The sequence below is a fragment of the Octopus sinensis genome, linkage group LG25, assembly GCF_006345805.1.
Source record: "Octopus sinensis linkage group LG25, ASM634580v1, whole genome shotgun sequence".
NCBI classification, from domain to species: Eukaryota; Metazoa; Mollusca; class Cephalopoda; order Octopoda; family Octopodidae; genus Octopus; species Octopus sinensis.
The window spans coordinates 105,001-124,830 of NC_043021.1; the positions used below are offsets into that span (position 1 = coordinate 105,001).

The window sequence follows — 19,830 nt, forward strand, 5'->3', positions numbered from 1 at the left end:
GATTTCGGACCCTGAATTACTTGAGGTAAATATTCATAAAAATATAAATGTACGCATATTTTGAGTTCTATTTTTCTTGTTTGCATCACCATACGTGTGTGTAGTGTATAAGCTTTTACCGTATATATTGACTATAGAAAATAGTCTGATATTGGAGGATATAACCAAGGACTGAGAAAAGGGTGATAATTATAAGTGGAAATCGAACCCACACCTCTGATTTTCGCTGTAATTGAGCTACCGTTCGCACCAATATTTCCATCCATTTTTCCCGTTGAATTTAAGGACTATGATTTCATAGTGGTAAATGTGTAGACATAGAAGTCTCCTGCGATTCTTAAGAAACGGTGACGAGTGAAAATTCTTCGTAAATGTAGCTATAAGTTTTCACAGTTTCGATTCCCACGTGTACTTATACTCATTTTCCTATCGTGGGCTTATATGCCTCAATATTAGTCTATTTTTGTATAGTGAATACATACGGTGAAAACTTATTACATTCGCGAAGAATTTTTGCTCGTCACTGTTCCTTGACATACGCAGAATACGCATTTGCGCGCGCGCGATCGTATGTAAATATTATCTAATTGTAAAATTCTTGACAATAGTAACCATCATGAAATTAGCCCAACCGTATTCTCTTAACTCGAGGAAGTTGTTTACATCTTGTATTAGGTGAGGAGGGTCACATAAAATAAAACGATGTTGTGTAATGTATAAAGATTTCACTTCTCTGAAGATTTGACATTACATTTTTATTGAATAAGTCACATTACGTAACTATTAATCGTTTTTGTTAATGACACGTACGTAAGATGTTGTAAAGTACATATCTTATAAACGATCTCTTATGTTTTCTTTTCTTCATGTCCTCTGTGACTGAGCCAACCTCCGGTTTCTTACCGTATTATACGAGCAAAGTAGTACAAATGGTAATACACATAGAGATTTAAATACTGGCTATTTGGGGTGAAATATTAACTTTAGACTGCACAAAGTGAATATATAGAGAGCGCGGTGAATAAACTGTCGTCTAAATTACGCAAAAATGAAAATAACACTGACATCTATATATATATATATGCTTTATTTAAAAGCAGGAGAAATATCACAAAATCTGTTACTCAGAGTTTCACGTTTCCATTCTTCGGACAGTTTTGTTCTCTAATTTTCTGTTCCATACTAACAAAACTGTCCAACGAACGGGAACGTGAAACTCTGAGTAAATTTGTTTGTGATATTTCTGCTGCTTTTCAATAAAGTATATATATATATATATATATACATATATATATATATATACTCTTTTACTTGTTTCAGTCATTTGACTGCGGCCATGCTGGAGCACCGCCTATAGTCGAGGAAATCGACCCCAGGACTTATGCTTTGTAAGCCTAGTACTTATTGTAGATAACCGTCTAAGAATTCATGTTAGAAAAATATACACTCATATATTTGCCAATAGAATAGAAATCGTATTGTACGGTATTATATATCCATTACAGTCGATCTTAGCAATCGGTTTCGTACAAGCAGTTCAAAGGAGTGCTTGACAGCAGCCCGATTACGTTAACTCTACGTTCTTCAGAGAATGCGTATACGGAAGATAATATGGTGACTGCCCTCTATTGTTGGAAATGAAGAGACTCACGTGTCTTTTTACCTCCAACAACAGAGGGCAGTATATAACACCCTGCTGAACTTAGTTCGAAACCCATTGCTAAGATCGGCCGTAATGGATATATAATACTAATACTGTATGTGTTATATTTCGTTTAATAAATATGGGAACTCTTTTTCAACCCTCTGAATTAACTGAGGGATGGTATGCCTTAGTGATGTGAGATGACACCATGACACACTGTCCTTAACAATTATAGTTCTAGCGTCGGTAAAAGAGATGTAGGAATACCAGAAAGGATTATGGTTAACAAGGCAGGAAATGGCCAAGAGGGAGGCTGGTGGGAACGACGAGGTTTGCTGCAGAGTAGGGAAGATGGACGAACTCGGCCTCCTTCAGTTATGAAATTGTGATTAGCTAATGTATACATACACGCAGATTCATATATACTAATGCAAAGACACTCTCTCTCTCTGCTTCTCTCTATCCCTCTCAAACATACACACGCATGTGAGTGTGTGTGGGGTGTGGTGGGGTGGTATGGAGTTGCTGTGCGGTTGGTGGGTGGGTGGGTGGGTGCTGCAATCAGCTGAAATGCCGTCTGCAACGCAAGTAACAACAGCAACAATAACAACAGCAGAACCAAACATGCGCACGACACGAATTTCCTTTAAATGATATTTCCAAGTGTGTGTGTGCGTGTGTGTATGTGTGTGTGTGTGCGTGCGTATGTATGTGTGTGCGTGTGTATGTATGTGTGTGCGTGTTTGTGTATGTGTGTTTGTGTCCGTTTGTGTGTTTGTATAAATCTATGCAAGCATGTGTATTAAACTTGAAACCCTGCTTTAAATTGCCATTTTTTCTACAATAAAAAATATATAATCAGAGATAGACATGTAACTTAATCCTAACACACACACATACATATGCCTCTCTCTCTCTCTCTCCATGAGAGAGGAGAGAGAGAGAGAGAGAGACTGTCTGTCAGACAGCGAAATGGATGTGTTTGTGTTTGTGCGTCGATAGATAGATAGACAGACAGACAGACAGGTAGATAGATAGATAGGTAGATAGATAGATAGATAGATAGATAGATAGATAGATAGATAGATAGATAGATAGATAGATAGATAGATAGATAACATGGATGAAAAAGAACATAAATATTGCTCACACACCCTCTCTTTCTCTTTCTTACCCTTCCCACCCAAAAAAGTACAGGGCTCAAGACCGCCATCCACCCCCAGCCTAATCCCCACCCCTCCATCTTATTCTTTAGCCATAACTCGCTGATATCGACAGAAATAGAAAGGCCCTTCCATCTCTATAGATAGTTAAATAGAATACGGCAACATTTGCCTTCATTTTCTTTCTCTTAAAGATTTTGTGTTTTCTTTCGTTTTTCGCTTCTTTTTCTCTCTCCTCCAATTCTTCCATTGCAGTTGGTTTTCGTTTTTCTTGTTTGTTTGTTTTATTCTTTTATCAATTTATTTAGATAACAGCAACAACAACAACAGCGATAAGAACAAAAGCCGTTGATAACAAAAAAACTGAAACAACAAAAACACATCGATAAGAATAAAAGCCAAGGAATGATAAGAACCAGAAAAAAATGAACCAACTTCAATAACAGTAAGATGAATAATATAATAATAATATAATAATATAATAATAATAATAATAATAATAATAATAATAATAATAATAATAATAATAATAATAATGATGATGATGATGATGATAGCAACATCAGCAATAATATTAGCAAAACAGAAAAAACAAAATAAGGTGCTTCTGTGTGGTTTTCCCTCTTCTAGCAATAGCAACCAAACCCCTCTCAAATTATAAATTATACAGAAGGCAAAGAAGGATACAACAGTTTATATCGTCCTAGAGACACGTGATGGATGGTCACGGCTGGAACATCCTGCATGATGGGTCTGCAGGATCAAGAACGACCTTAAGTTAAACAACAGCAACAGCAACAACAATAACAATGGTTATTGTATAAAGAAATGATATTTCGACCACAAAAGAACATTATATTACAGCAACAACAACAACAACAGCAACAACCAGTCGTAATAATAACCACAACAAATATGAGAATAAAATCGAGAGAAAAAACACGGCCATAAAAATAACAAAAAGTCTCAAAAATATTTGTGTCAGACGGAGAGAGAAGGAGAGAGGGAGAGAGAGAGAGAGAGAGAGAGAGAAAGAAAGACAGAAAGAAAGAAGTGTATGTGTACACATTTATGTATGTGTGTGCATATGTGTGTATGTTGGATTCACAATGTACACACACACACACACACACATGCAGAGATACATGTATGGACAAACGTTTATATTGCGAGTGTATATATATATATTGTATATTATATATATATATATAATATATATATATATATATAATATATATAATATACGCAACACATGTATATATATATATATATATATATATATATAATATATATATATACACATATGTATGTGTAAATATTTATTCTTTTCCCTAGATCAGCTTTCATCGGGTTGATGAGTCCGATGTTTTCCTGTTTAAGCAACCCTTGGTTTTAGAAGAGAAAAAGGTTTATACGTGAGTATATTTGTATGTGTGTATGTATGTGTGCATATATTCGTATATATATCATATATACATATTATTCACACATACACATACACACTTGTATATGAACAGCAGCAACAATATATATATATATATGCTGAAGTGCACACATACATATTCATACATACATAGACACCTAGGGATGTGTGTGTGTGGATGGGCGTGTTGGTGTGTGTGCATGTCTAGAATATACGAATGCATTAAAAACACTATCGTAAACCAAAAGTCACAACAACAACAACAACAACAGCAACATAATGCCAAGAATATCGTATGATATTCTGCAATAGTAAGTCACAAAAACAACAACAATAGCAATAAGAGCAACAAACAGCGCCACGAAACAACAGCAACAGCATCAGCAACAACATCAATAGATACCAATTACAAAATAGTTGCAGAAATTGTTTTTCCAGTTCAGTAAATATAGATTTTATAGGCATTGCCTGAGGGAAGAGATATTGTCTAGAAAGAGATTTATGTTATTATCATTATTGTTGTTGCTGTTGTTGTTATTATTATTATTATTACTATCATTATTATTATTATTATTATTATTATTATTATTATTATTGGGAATCTTTTTCACTGTTATTATTGTTCTTGTTGCTGTTTGCCGTGAACAGATGCCTGTAACAGATCTCCCAGAGAGAAAAAAATGGATTTAACCACGATTTCTTGATTGAAAAAAAAAATGCGATTTCTTTTTTTCTTTTTTTTTATCTTATTTTCAGCAAGAAAGTGTTTGGAAATCTCTGAACGTCCATTCTATTTAAACCTCCACCCGGCTACCCTGGAATATAGAAAAGTTGGTTCGTTCCAAAACATTTTTATCGCGTGCACATATTTCTGTAAACAAGTAATTCAATATGGCCGTGTTTGGGTGGCAGCAACCGTTGCTAACCACGGGGTTGACAACAATGAATGTACCCCGCCAAATAAAAGAGTAACACATCATTACTAGTATTGCGTGCCCAAAAGAAGTACGATCCATCGGTCAAGTTCAGAGACTGGAAAAAGCGAAGAGGAGAGTATCTCAGTCGGACACATGTGGTACAATTCTGTTTAAAAGACGGAAGAGTATTTTATATGTCTATGGAATAGGACATGGAGGAAGCGCTGATTAATGTGGGAATATGTGAGAGCTCTATAGACCATACCAAGCAAATAAAAGCCGTGGCGAGGGTACGCGTTGATGCGACAGTACATGAGAAAATGAAGCACCAAGGACACAGGAAGAGATATATTGGCTTCAAGCCATGGCGTTACATCACATCATTAGTTTGTTGTGCATTTGGAGAAGCGCGCAGCAGAATTCCCAGCTATTCTGTCTGTGAGAATAAGTACTACTTAAGGACTATCCACCCAAAAATAGAGAAATGGTGGCAGTCTGCAGCAGAGGTAACGCCCCACAGGTAAAGTGTATAGCTGCAGTGCTTATAGCGGTTTCCACAACACTACTGGCCGCAGCTCAGAGAGTAGCCAGAACGGAATTAAAGGTAAACGGAAATACGTCGTCCTCTGGGCAATCTGTGCCAGAGGCAGACGGGTCGCAAACAGATTTCTTTACTCCACTGTCACCGGTGATGAAATCTGTAGCTTTACGTCAATGTGAAGAAGAGGAAAGAACATCTTAGTCCAAACAGAGAACCAACAGCTCGAGCCAAGCTAAAGCAGCTTCCTCTGCGTTTGGTGGGATTAGGAAGGACTCGTGCACGACTAAAGGCTTCAAAACAAGCAACCAGTTAAGGCAGAGCATTACGTTTAGCAAATAGACCGGTTCAAATGGGTAATGCAGCTGGAACGACCAAACCGGCGACACGGTGTAGTTCTTCAACACGATAACGCTTGCCCCACGTCGTTAGTTTGACGAAAATTATTATTCAAGAGATGGGTTAAGAGCTTCTAAGACACCCGCTGTCTTCACCTGATGTAACACCTTCAGATTATCACGTCTTTGGTGGTCGCTCTGCAACAGTCTGCCAGGTGTTTCGTTCAAATACTTTAGTTGATGAATTCTTCATGTCAAGACCCGGTCAATTCTATTCTCAAGGCATTGGCCACTTTATGGAACGCTGGCAAGAAATTGCGAACAATGAAGAAGAGTATTACTGACTGATTGGTTACAACTGTGACGCAAAAAGAAGGATTAAAATTCGTGGGAAAGAACGAATTTATCTGACAGCTTAATACATAATTACACACACTCGCACACACACACACACACACACACACACCACACACACACACACACACACACACACACACACATGCAATAATCTCCTCTAGTTACAATATTTGGATGTTCGCATTTCCACGGAATACACCGCTTTGCATACATAACAACAATCATTTTATTTCAGAACTGATCTAACTTCTAGCATTTCCGTTTCTCTGCACAGTTCTTATTATCTGCGAAATTAAATAAATTCAAGAATAAGAAATATTAAATATCATTAAAGAAGATAATTTATCACATATTATACACACTATGTGTGTGTGTGTATGTGTACATGCATATATGTATATCTATATATATATATTATATATATATATATATATATATATATGCATGTACACATGTATATATACATACATATATATATACACATATATACACAAACATACACACGTATGTGTGTGTATCTGAGTATCTGTGTGTACGTATGTGTCTATGTATGTGTGTGTGTGTAGGCATGTATGTATGTATGTATGTAAGGTATATTATGTCCGATAATCTCTTTAAATGAAATAAAGCTGTTCTCAAATTTTCTTAATCTTCTTTTCAAATTTGATATTCCTGACATTGAGAGATGTCTTACGAGTCAGTTACGCAACGAGTTTCTGAACGTCAAGCACAACGTAGGAGGCTGTAGACTGGCGGAAACATATTCCACACCAATTCTACTTCCCACATGAAACATAACGTTTCTACAGCAATCTCACAGCGATCTATGGAACAGAGTATGTCTTCATTGGAGACAATTTATACACTTCAGACAGGGAGGTACCCAGAATTCAGAAAGCGTAAGTTTTATATGATCTATATATATATATACATATATATGTGTGGATGTGTGGGTATGTGTGACGCGTTTAGGCAGGGATTTACTTTAAGTTTCGCCTAACGGCTTCTTCAATCAATCGACGATTTATACAATAAATTTGATTCTGTGTCACTAACGAGTCCCTCCGTCCTCCCAGTAAATCTTCCGCTTTCCTTCTTTTGTCGCTTCGAAACACCGGTCTTAAACTAACACTCATACACACATGCACGCATGTATGCACATAGACGCATACACACATGTACACACACACATAAACACATACATGTATAAGTATTATATATATACCACACACACACACCACACACACATACATACATATATTATATATATATATATATATATATATATATATATATATATATATACTAGCTGAGGTACCTGGTAATAAATTACCGTTAATAAGATGTCTGCTTATAGCCATGAAACATTTTTCGTCAGATTTCGACATTTTCCAAAAATTTTAAATCTATATTAATGGGCAGGACCAATTTAACGAAAAAATGAGCAGAGTCTGGTAGCGAACCCGTGTCGTCATCATTTTCGTGCATGTGCGTAAAATGGCCAAATTTTACGCTTTCAGTCAGATTTCGTCACGATGGCTAGTGCGAAGAATGCCGAAATTTTGCTTGAGAAATAAAATGGTTTTACCTAATCAAAACCTGAAACGCTGGGAGATTAAAAGAACGGATTGAAATAATAAGCTTTAGGAAATCAAAACAATTTGCATTGAAATGAAGAATCAGCAAATGCTAAATAGATTACTGTTAATAAGATGACTGTTTATTATACCCAAGGAACAGTTTTCGTCAAACTGATGTCACGACGGCTAATGTGAAGAATGCGGAAATTTTACGATAATGAAAAATCGATGCTGATTAAAAATCGATTTTTAAAAAATTCCAAGTGCGTAAGTGACCGCATGGACATAAGTCCTAAACACGTGTCAAGTTTCATTAAGGTCTGTGGATAGTCTTGGAGGAGTTAAAGCAACAAATTCACATACACACAAACTTGCCATTTATTATTATTGATACACACACACACACACACACACACACACACATATTCTTTTATTTGTTTAATTCGTTTGACTACGGCCATGCTGCAGCACGGCCTTTTAGTCGAAGAAATCGACCCGAGGACTCATTCTTTGTAAACCTGGTACTTATTCTATCGTTTTCTTTTGCCGAACCGCTAACTTACGTGGACGTAAGTATACCAACGTGGTTTTCAAGAGATGGTCGGGGAACAAACACAGACAGAAAGACACACATTACTATATACACAAGTATATAATATATATATATATATATATATATATATATTATATATATTATATATATGTATGCATGTATGATGTATGTAGTTCATATGTATGCATGTATGTATGCATGTATGTATGTATGTATGTATATATATAAATATATATATATATATATATATATATATATATATGAATATATGTATTATATATATCTATATATAATATATATAATTAGAGAGGAGAGAGAGAGAGAGAGTGAGAGAGAGAGAGAGATACAGGACGGGCTTCTTCCAGCTTTTGTTAACCAAATCCATTCACAAGGCTTTGGTCAGCCTGAGACCATAGTAGAAAACACTTGCCCAAGGTACCACGGAGTGGAAATGAACCCGGAACCATGTCGTTGAGAAGCAAGCTTCTTACAACACAGCCACGTCTATATGTATGTTTGTGCGTGCGTGTGTGTCTGTGTGCATCGATGTATGTATGTATGTATGTATGTATGTATGTATGTATGTATGTTTATGTATGTATGCATGTATGTGAACTGTTTCCAGCGCTCTGGTCGGCTGATAGACGTCAGACTGGAACCAGTGACTGATTAAGACACGATAGGAAACGGTGAATAACGTGCGTGCGTTCGCGCAAGTGTAGTCGCTTCTGAATCGGCATGTTTCGCATGCATTGGTGCACTGGTAGAAGGAAGAGGAGACATGGCAAAGAGAGGGAGAACGATGGGGGAAGGGGGTGGTAAGAAGCGGTGTGCTTCTGGATATTTCTACATCATCAACTGTTATAGAAATATCACAAGTGAAGTGGAGAGATTTCAAATTGAGATAATTTAGAGAGGAACTATTAGACTTCATGTCTTTTACGCATGAAATACACACATACATACATATATATACACACACACCCACATATATATTCACACACACACGCACGCACACACACACGCACACACACATATATATATAAGTGTGTGTGTGTGTGTGTGTATGTCTATGTGCATATGTATGTATAGATAGGTAGATACATACACAGACGAATGTATATATATATATATATATATATATATATATATATACACCGGCATTCATGTATGCTTATATATAGGTATATATGTGCATGTATATACGTATGTGTGTGTGTACATTCATATACACACGGATATGCATACACATGTATATATATATATATATATAATATATATATATGCATACACACACATACTTATGTATATATGTATACATATATACATAATCATATATACATATATGCACACATACAGATGCATGTATTCGAGGGAAACGTAACATTTATGCAACAACACAGAATATTTCTGATGTAACGGAGTCAGCAACGTCTCTCTCTTTCACTCTCTCTCTCTCTCCTTACTCTCCCTCCTCTCTCTCTCTCTCACTTTTGCTGTATCCATTAAACAAACCGATGAATGAATAAACAAATAAATAAATAAATAAACAAACAAACAAATAAGTAAATAGGATTTCTCTCTTCCAAGATGGTGGATGTGTTGATGAGAAGTAAATCGCCAAGTGAATTTCCCGGCTGGTTGGCTGGCTGGCTGGGAAGGTCAGAGATGGCGCTTTATAATCGCTTGCTTCGCCATCATCGACTTCCCCACTGCCGGGACTGCATAGAATCCACTTCAAAGACCTCCTCGTGGCCAAGTGTATCTGTGTGTCTGGGTTACGATGGCTGCCAGAAGTGGAATGAGAATATTAAATGAGAAATATGGCCGTCTCATCTCAACAGCCCGGCCCGGATGCATTCTTCATATCAAATGTCTATCGACAGACTCATCGATTCACATTTCACAGTGGACTACTACTACTGCTGCTACTACTACTACTACTACTACTACTACTACTACTACTACTACTACTACTACTACTACTACAAGTGCACGTCAGAAGATGAAGCCACATTGCCGTTGTTGTGTAGTTAACCGGAGGTTGTTTGGGTAATGTGTTTAGTATATATAGTGAAGGTTTGTAGACCGAACCGCGAAAGTCCTGCTGCTGGTACCATATAACCTAGTACTGCCCGTTTCTTAGTCAGGTGGTCCGCTATTGAACCTTGTGACCCACTTGGACTACCAGGTGAGGAGGGCTTTGTGGTCATTCTGCTGGACTAAAAACATGACTTGTCAGAGGACGACTGAGCACATTGTGAGCCAAGGGCCAGCCAAGTGAGTGGTGTCACATAAAAACATCCTACGCGTGGGGTTGTCAAACAGTGCAGATGTTCCAAGACTGTGGAAACGAAAGTTCCTAAGAAAGACGTCGTAACTACTTCTATTTCGGCTGATAAAAGTAGTTAGCATGTCTTTCAAGAGGACGTTTGTGAGCCTGGCGAAAAGTATGCTACAAGAGTCTACAACCACGACAACCCTTGGATTCATCCCAAACCGAATGGCCCTCTTATCAATCCTAGAGAGAATAATCGCTCTTATGCGGCCTCCCTGAACACTCGTACGCTGAACCTACTCCAGATACAAAGCGAACTGAACGCAGAGCGTTCAAGAGGTGACCGCAGTCGTTTGCGTTGAAGAACACAGAATTACTTGCGAATAGAAGGTCCTATATAACGAGGGTGTTGGTCTCCTGGTCAGCTTCCTTGCCTATGCGTATCTTGAATCTGTCACGCCCAACGCTCAACGGGTACTCATCTCCACACTTTCCAGTTGGCAACTACAATATTTTGCTTTTTCTTGTATACACAAACATATATATATGTGTGTGTGTGTGTATGTATATATGTGCGCGCATGTGTATGAGCCAAAATTAGGGTTAGGGTTATGCCACATGCAACCAAACATGGGACTCATTAATGGGGTTCACACTCCACTCCAATATCCCGTGTAGTACGAAGCGGGGCATCAACCCTGCTCGGGATAGGCTACTGCGTGAAACACGACAAAAATAATAATAATATTCCTTCCTTCTGTAGACACCAGGACTGAAATTGAAGTGTGTGTGTGTGTGTGGGGGGGGGGTAAATCGATTACAGTGCGTAACTGGTATTTGTTTAGTCGACACTGGAAGGATGAAAGGCAAAGTCAACCTGGGCGGAATTTGAACTCAGATGGTAAAAAAGACGAATTGCCGCTAAGCCTTTCACCCGGTGTGCTAACGGTTCTGCCAGCTCGCCAAACAGAAAGCAGATATAATATTCCATGTTCTGTCGGACACAGAAGCTTCAGCAAAATGTTGAAATATTTATTGGAAGCCACTAACAAGGTGAGATGCATGATTCAACAACTTTTATGTAATAATTTCGGCATTTCGCTGAAACGCGTATCTGTCCTATAAAGCATTGAATACCATACCGGTATTTTGCTTTCTTTTATTATTTATATGTGTGTATGCGTGTGTGTGTGTGTGTGAGAGAGAGAGAGAGACAGACAGACAGACAGAGACAGAGAGAGAGAGTTTATGTGTAAGAATAATATTGACAGTTACTTCAAAGTTTCGGCCTGCTTAACCTTCATCAGATGACTAAACAAGCTGAATGTGCGAAGTGAGTCTCAACACTCTTCTTGTTAAAGAATAATAAATCTGTACCTTACAAAAAGTTTTGAGTAATCCTTCAGTTTAAATTTTAATATAACTCGAGATATTGGCGGCGAACTGACAGAATCGTTGGCGCGCAACCAGGCAAAAGGCTTCGTGGCATTTCATCCGGCTTTGAGTTTTGAGTTCAAATCCCCCCCGAGGCCTAGTTTGCATTTTTTCCTTTCGGGATCGAAAAAATAAATACCAGTTGAACACTGGGGTCGATCTTATCGACTTAGTCCCTCCCCTGAAATTGCTGGACTTGTGCCAAAATTTGAAACCAATATGACTCGACATAACCAACAAATATACATACATATATATATATATAAGTGTACATTTATAAACACGCATTCATACACATATATATATATAAACTCGGTAATTTCAGATATACTATCAACAATATAAACAGAAATATAAGTATGTATACAGTTACTGAGGTGTATTATCATAGATTATCTTACCTGATAATTTCGACCACACCATCGGCAATAATGAACATTTCACGTGCAACCTCGCCTCTTCGACAAATGAGGTCGCCCGGCGTGAATATATGAGCTTTCATTTTGAGGACTAAATCATGCAAGAATTCAGGTTGGCATTCTTGGAATATAGTTACCTGCAACGATCATGAGTTAAGGCTCGATTAAATGAAACAACGGCACCAATAACAGCAACAACAACAATAAAGACAATGCCAAGCATTTATTAGAAAGACGAAACAGACGAATATTTAGCGGAGGAATTTGGTTAATATACCAGAGCAGAGGATTTGTAGCAACAAGCTTCTACGGGATTATTCTCACTGTTAAAGATAGCAGCCAAACTGTCGTCAATTCACACCCGGCTGTTTTCGTTAAAAGGATACACTGTATAATGTAGTCCAAGATACACTTACAATAAATAATATATAATATGGTTATGTCCAAAACAATGCTTTGATCATGCGTCTGCTTTATCAACTCTGACCTAGGGCTAAATAACAGCATCTGTTATTGACCAAGTGGCAAAGCATCTCTGGGAGTTTTTAGAGGGAGAAAACTAAATTCATTTAATATCATTTAATCCAGCGACTTAGAATTTGCTCCACCTTTGAGGCTTAAATCTACTTTCATTGGAGAAGAGCGTGAAGCCTATAAGGTCAACACCCATTATATCACTGATACGGATTACATCGATCACATGGAGTAGGTGAAAGGCTAAGTTGGAAGATAAAGAGACGTAATTATATACTGTATATTTTAGTTCGGCAATCGATCGATTCTTGTCATGTAACGCTTTAAATGCAACATCAAAAATAACAATGAAGGAAACATGAATATTAATAAGAAGGGGAGAGGGGGAGGCGGAGGATTTCGTTCATTTGTCCCTCCCCCTCCCCGCAGTTGACGGATGAAAGGAGAATTCTCTAAGGCATAAACTGCGGTGGGGGAGGGGTACATAGAAAATTGAATGAGGGCAAAGAAACTAATTACAACAAAAGCTAGGTCTACCATGGAGTCCAAAGAATTGAATGGTAATGATTCTGTTGTTGTGACAAAGGTAACCACTGTCTAATCAAAGAAGCGACTGAGCCAAGATCCAAATAGCAAACACCTTCTCCAATTGTTGCCTGACCAATAAACCTACACTCAAACCATCTTCTTTTTGCCATATTGTAGCCGTCATCCACTTTTTAATACATTCACTCGGGGGCAGCTGACCCGGTTCCCCAACTTTAAAATTCTTTCCATGTAAAACTTCAGAAAGTCGATGAGAATCCGACCAAATCGGAAACTGATTATCCTCAGTCGTTTAAATCTCGACAATCACCCGGCTTCATTCACTATAGTCATAAAACCCGTCTTCCCTGCCCAGTTGAAGGAGGGCGGTGGGACAATTATCATGATGGACTCGGCTAATAGCCAGATCTTTTCCACACGAGACACCAGCTGTTTGGCATAATTCCACAAATCATCAAATCCCCAGATGGTATTAAAGATCATGCAGAACAATTTCCTTGCTCCGCGCTGATTTGCTTCAGTTCCGGTTGGCAGCACATCCGCGCTTGTGGGATTTCTCACCAACGGAAAACGCTCTTCTGTGGCTTTTACCAGGCGAAGGTTCTACACCAAAAGCCTCCCGAAACACATTAACCAGCTCGTTTTCATCGAGGCTTCATCAGTTGTTTCTAATATTGGCCCAAGGATATCAATTTGCGCTGGGGTGGGGCGGATAATAGATTAAATCGGCCCCGGAGCATATCCATTTCTTTAATAGTTCTGCCAATTCCGATAATAAAAAGGTGAAAAAAAAATGACTAAAACGTCAAAGAAAGGATTCGAGTCGAAAATTATGAACAAAAAAGACCAACAACTTCATGACATTTAATCCGGCACAGCAAAATGTTTGGTGAATTAACACCGTCAGAATTCACTGTCATAGAGTTTAGTCAGGCGTAAATTGATCTTTAACCAATACAGCACCGTCAACTACTACTACTACTACTACTACTACTACTACTACTACCGTCGACATTAGCGCAAGAAAAACAACAGTAACATAAATAGAGAAAAACATCACAATGATCAACTGGAACGGTTACCAAAACAACAACAACAACAACAACAACAACATGAACAGACCAGTTACCTTCTTCAAAGTGTCCAGATTAACATTTAGTGCCAATTCCGTCTTTAATTTATCCGGCAACATGCCCAAAGAACTGATGTCAAGACTACCATTCATTCTTCCTCTGGAGAAATATAAAATACATTAATAACAATAATAATAATAACAATAATAATAATAATAATAATAATAATGAGAAGAAGAAGAAGAAGAAGAAGAAGAAGACGAAAAAGAAGAAGAAGAAGAAGAAGAAGAAGAAGAAGAAGAAAAAGAAGAAGAAGAAGAAAGAAGAAGAAAAAGAAGAAGAAAAAGAAGAAGAAGAAGAAGAAGAAGAAGAAGAAAAAGAAGAAGAAGAAGAAGAAGAAGAAGAAATTTTATTGATTCTACTAAAGATGCAATAAAAACTCCACACAACAAACTGTCTGAGATTTATAAGGAGTGTAAAGTGTAAGATCAATAATAATAATAATAAAGATGATGGTGGTGGTGGTGGTGGTGGTGGTGATAACGAAGACATTAATTATCAGATAACAATCAAGAGAGGATGGTGGATTGACCTCGACTGATTCAGGGACGGACCTTGTATAACAACGGGTCGCTCCGACACACCAAATAGAAAGGCCTTCTCCACCCGGCTAGCCACACCCTTTGCCAACCCCCACACCCTCACCCAATTTTCCACTATATTCATTATAGGACAGCCCCTCCCCTACCACTCTTCTGTTTGAAAATGCTGATGATACTACTACCACTACTACTACTAATAATAATAATAATAATAATAATGATAATAATAATAATAATAATAATAAAAATAATGATGATGATGATGATGATGATGATGATGATGATGATGATGATGATGATGATGATGATGATGATGATGATGATGATGATGAAGATGATGATGATGATGATGATGATGATGATGATGATGATGATGATGATGATAATAATCTTTTCTACTCTAAGCACAAGGCCTGAAATTTGAGGGGAGGGGACTGGTCGATTGCCTCCGCCCCAGCGCTCGACTGGTGCTTATTTTATCGACCCTGAAAGAATAAACGGCAAATTTGACCTTGGTGGAATTTGAACTCGGAACGTAGAGACAGACGAAATACTGCTACACACTTAGTCTGGTGAAGAAGCGGGAGAATTTGTTCCCTCAACACCCACACACCCACACCCACCCACCTAGAGTATTTCTTCTGCTGGTGATAGTGGTGGAGGTGGCGGTTGATGTGTGGTGGTGCTGTTCCTGCTGATGATAATGATGATGGCACTGTTATTTGTGGTGGAGGTGGCGGTGGATGTGGACGTGGTGGTGGTGATGGTGGGGCAATAAGTTTGATTGATTCTGTTTTGTACAAATATTTGGTCATAAATTAAAACAAGCGTGTGCGCGTATGTCTGTGTTTCGTGTTAGTGTGTATGTGTGTATGTAAATATGTGAGTGTGTGAGTGTGTAGATGAATCTATTTGCGCATGTCTGTGTGGTGTGAAAAGGAATGGAAACGAAATACTTTGAGAGAAATTTCCTGTTTCAAACTTCATCTGACCAACCAGAATCTTCAGAGTGACATCAATACCATTTCCCGTGCCAGAAAGGTCGTCTCTGGAGACTGGCGCGTGACAAACCTACATTCCACAGACGGCAAGGTCATAAATACCATCGAAGCACACAATATCGCCGACAGTTAGTCAACCATTGGATACCACCAGAAGAGGGTATATATTTAAGTACTTTATCGGGTCCCGTCATGGCACCCTGGTACGGACCCAACGTGGATGCGGTTGAGATAAAGAAGCAAATCGAACAGATGCTACCACCCAGCCACCCACCAACGTAATTCTCAACAAAATTGATTAAATTTCGAAGAGCGAAATTCTTCAGCTAAAGTAAAATCCAAAAACACTAACAACAACAACAACATAAACAACAGAAAGGACGGTGAAGACAAAAACAACAACATCAACAAACAATCACAACAATAACGAGAAGAATTGTTAGGGAACGCTCTTCGAGTCCCTCTGTTCCAATATGAGCAAGGCTAACTTTACTTACCTAGACCAGACATAGTCGTACCATCTCTGGACACGCTTCTGCAGTTCTTTGGGCACGTTGTGGCTTTGCATGTAAAATTTGGCACCATCCTGAAAGAGAAACGCGTGACAATGGTATGCGATTGTGATGAAATGTATAGTTTATATCGCCAATGGTGAACTATAGCGTCGTTGGATACAGGACTGCTAACAGGAGGCCGCTTATGGCAGCAATTCGGTGAAGAACATCACATAGCAAGAGGCAATGCTCGGAAAGTATTTATTTTCCGGTTTTCTCGCTAATTTTTATATCTAATTATGACAAACACAGAGATATGGATACACACACACAATTACACATACACGTACAGGTGTGTGTGTATGTGTGTGTCCGTGTATATATATGTGTGTGTGTGTGTGTGGTGTGTGTGTGTGTGTTGGCTGTATCTGGTGATCAATGAAATGAAACCCCCAGGACAACCGTAACGATGCAGGATATCCCACATGACCTTTCTTGGGACACTGTCGAAAGCTTTTTCCAAGTCGTAGAAGATGAAAAAGACCGGTTTTTGCTGCTCCCGGTTCTTCTTCTGACGTGCACAAAAGATCATGTCGATGATGGTACGTTGGTATATATATTCATATATACAGACATCCATCCATGCATAGATACATACATACATGCAAATACACACACATACACACGTATATATACATGGATCAATGAAGATCAATCAGGTTTACTGTTGGCTAGTTGTTGGGGGGGGGGGGATATTTCTAAAAGATGGCCACCACCCAATATCTGGTCGTTACGCAAATATTAGCACCATGTCTACGTAGGAATATCATATTTCTCAGGTTAAGAAGTTACCAGTTCCAACCAAAGACTGTCATCTCTGCACGATTACTGAACCTACAAGAAATAGTAGTCAAATATCACTCAAAGCACATTGGACAATGTATTGCAAGACGGAATTGTCACAAATGGAACGTCTCAAAAGCATTGGTCTGTGAAATTAAAGTGGACCTGGGCTTAAACAGCCAGAGTTACTATAACTTTTATATTGCACATCAGATACTGTACCCCCGGGGACAGTGTGATCGCCATCTGCTCCATGGCTGCCTTTATCTGTAAGGTTACCTTTAAAGCCAAATCCTCTGTTTCTTTTTCATTCCTTCCACCAGACCGGGAGATCCTGTAGGTGAATCTATGCAGGTTGCCCTTCTTTCTTCCACTAAAGCAATAATAGAGACAAGCTGAAGGAAACTTTTACCAGATTTTCTTTCGACTTGTGTCTTGAGGTCAACGAACGATCCTTGATGGTTTCTTTGGGAAATACTTGGGGAATATCAACGAATTTTCAGCAGCGAATACAGGCAGCTCTCTGTTGCCTCCGTTTAGTATTGGCGGGAGGAAATTCTCAACCAGATGCCATCTCATCGGTTGTAGCTAATTCCGTGAGTTTCTGGGTGAAAAATCCTTCCGCCCACCCTACACTCAGTAATTAACTGAGATTTTATTTATCGACACTGGGGGGATTAAAAGAAATAAAGCAAAGTTGAACTCGAAGGATTCGAACTCAAAGAGTTGCAACAAAATGTGTAGAGAGGGAGAGATTCTATGGCATTTGGCTAATTTCCTTTAACATGTGAAGTACATCGGAGTCTGACCTGGTTATGTGAACTTAAAATAAATGCTTTGGTCATGGTTGGAGCACTTTAATCATTGGTTTGATGACAGAAACACCACCATCCCACCCTCAATAACTCTATAGAACAACAACAACAATAGTGTTTAGTGTGAACGTATCAATTCAAATATATATTCTTCACTTAAGGATATTAGATTTTAAAACCGATATTTTAAGAAAAAAATTGTTTTTCTCTATTATATACTCTCACGTGAGTTACATCTCGTTCGAGTATATGCATATATATACATATATATATATACTTATGCGTATATGTATCTATCTATATATGTGTGTGTGTGCGTGTGAGCGTGTGTGCGAGTGCGTGTATGTGTGTGTGTATGTACATCTTTATTCACTCAGGATACTGTTTTGTTGTTGGGAGAAGGGATATTAATTTTTGAGGAATTTTTTTTTTTTTTTGTTATTTCGTTGAATTTATTGTATTTATTGATCTTTGTTTCTGATTGTTTTTGTTATTGGTGTTTACTTTCCCAAAATTACAAATATATTTTTAGAAAAATGAAGGGTTTTTGCTTCCTTTCTTGTTTCGTGTTTTTTTTCTTCTTTTAGCTTGTTGTATTTATATATTTTTTTATTCTTGCAGCTTTTCTTGAGATTGTATTTAGGAAAATGGTTGAGGAAAGAATTCCTTTCATTCGATACACTTTTGTGGTGAATGTTCATATCCATACACATCTAAGTACATAGATGTGCATGTGTATGTATGTATTATGTATGTATATATGTACGTATGTATGTATGTATGTGTGTGTGTATGTATGTATGTATTGGTGCGTATGTATGTATGTAGAGGTATGTATATGAATGTATATGCGTCTATATTAGTTGTTGCATTGCCCTTGTTCTTTTACTCGTGTTCGCTTAAGTAGGTTCACACCGACGAACGCACGCTCACACATCCTTCTCGCATACGCACACACTCACTCTCAAACGCATCCATTCGCTGACGGATTCTAACTCACACACACGCAGTGTCGCATACAAAGACGCATACACATACGTACCTATTTGTGCCCGTGTGTGTGTGTGGTGTGTATTTACACACACACATACATACATACATACATACATACATACATGCGTATATATATATATATATATATATATATATAATATATATATATATATATATATATATAAACATATACATACATACATATGTATATATAATATGTTGTAACTAATTGATAACAGTGTGTATAGTATATTCTTTTATTCAAATCTATCCATGTATTTTCGAATATATATATATATATGATTCTTATTGTCAATAATCCATTGACGTGATGAATGATGCAT

The 19,830-nt window shown here is 37.8% G+C and overlaps 1 protein-coding gene across 3 annotated transcripts in view; it reads right to left on the reverse strand.

The window, feature by feature from the left end:
- LOC115224294 (serine-rich adhesin for platelets-like) overlaps positions 1 to 19,830 on the reverse strand; it is a 193,970-nt gene that overhangs the window by 100,696 nt on the left and 73,444 nt on the right. For all 3 annotated transcript variants that reach the window (XM_036513419.1, XM_036513417.1, XM_036513418.1), the window contains exons 4-6: positions 16,839 to 16,927; positions 14,795 to 14,897; positions 12,628 to 12,782 (exon numbers count right to left, since the gene is read on the reverse strand). In XM_036513419.1, coding sequence (XP_036369312.1) covers positions 12,628 to 12,782; positions 14,795 to 14,897; positions 16,839 to 16,927 — 347 coding nt within the window. The remainder of the gene's footprint in view (positions 1 to 12,627; positions 12,783 to 14,794; positions 14,898 to 16,838; positions 16,928 to 19,830) is intronic.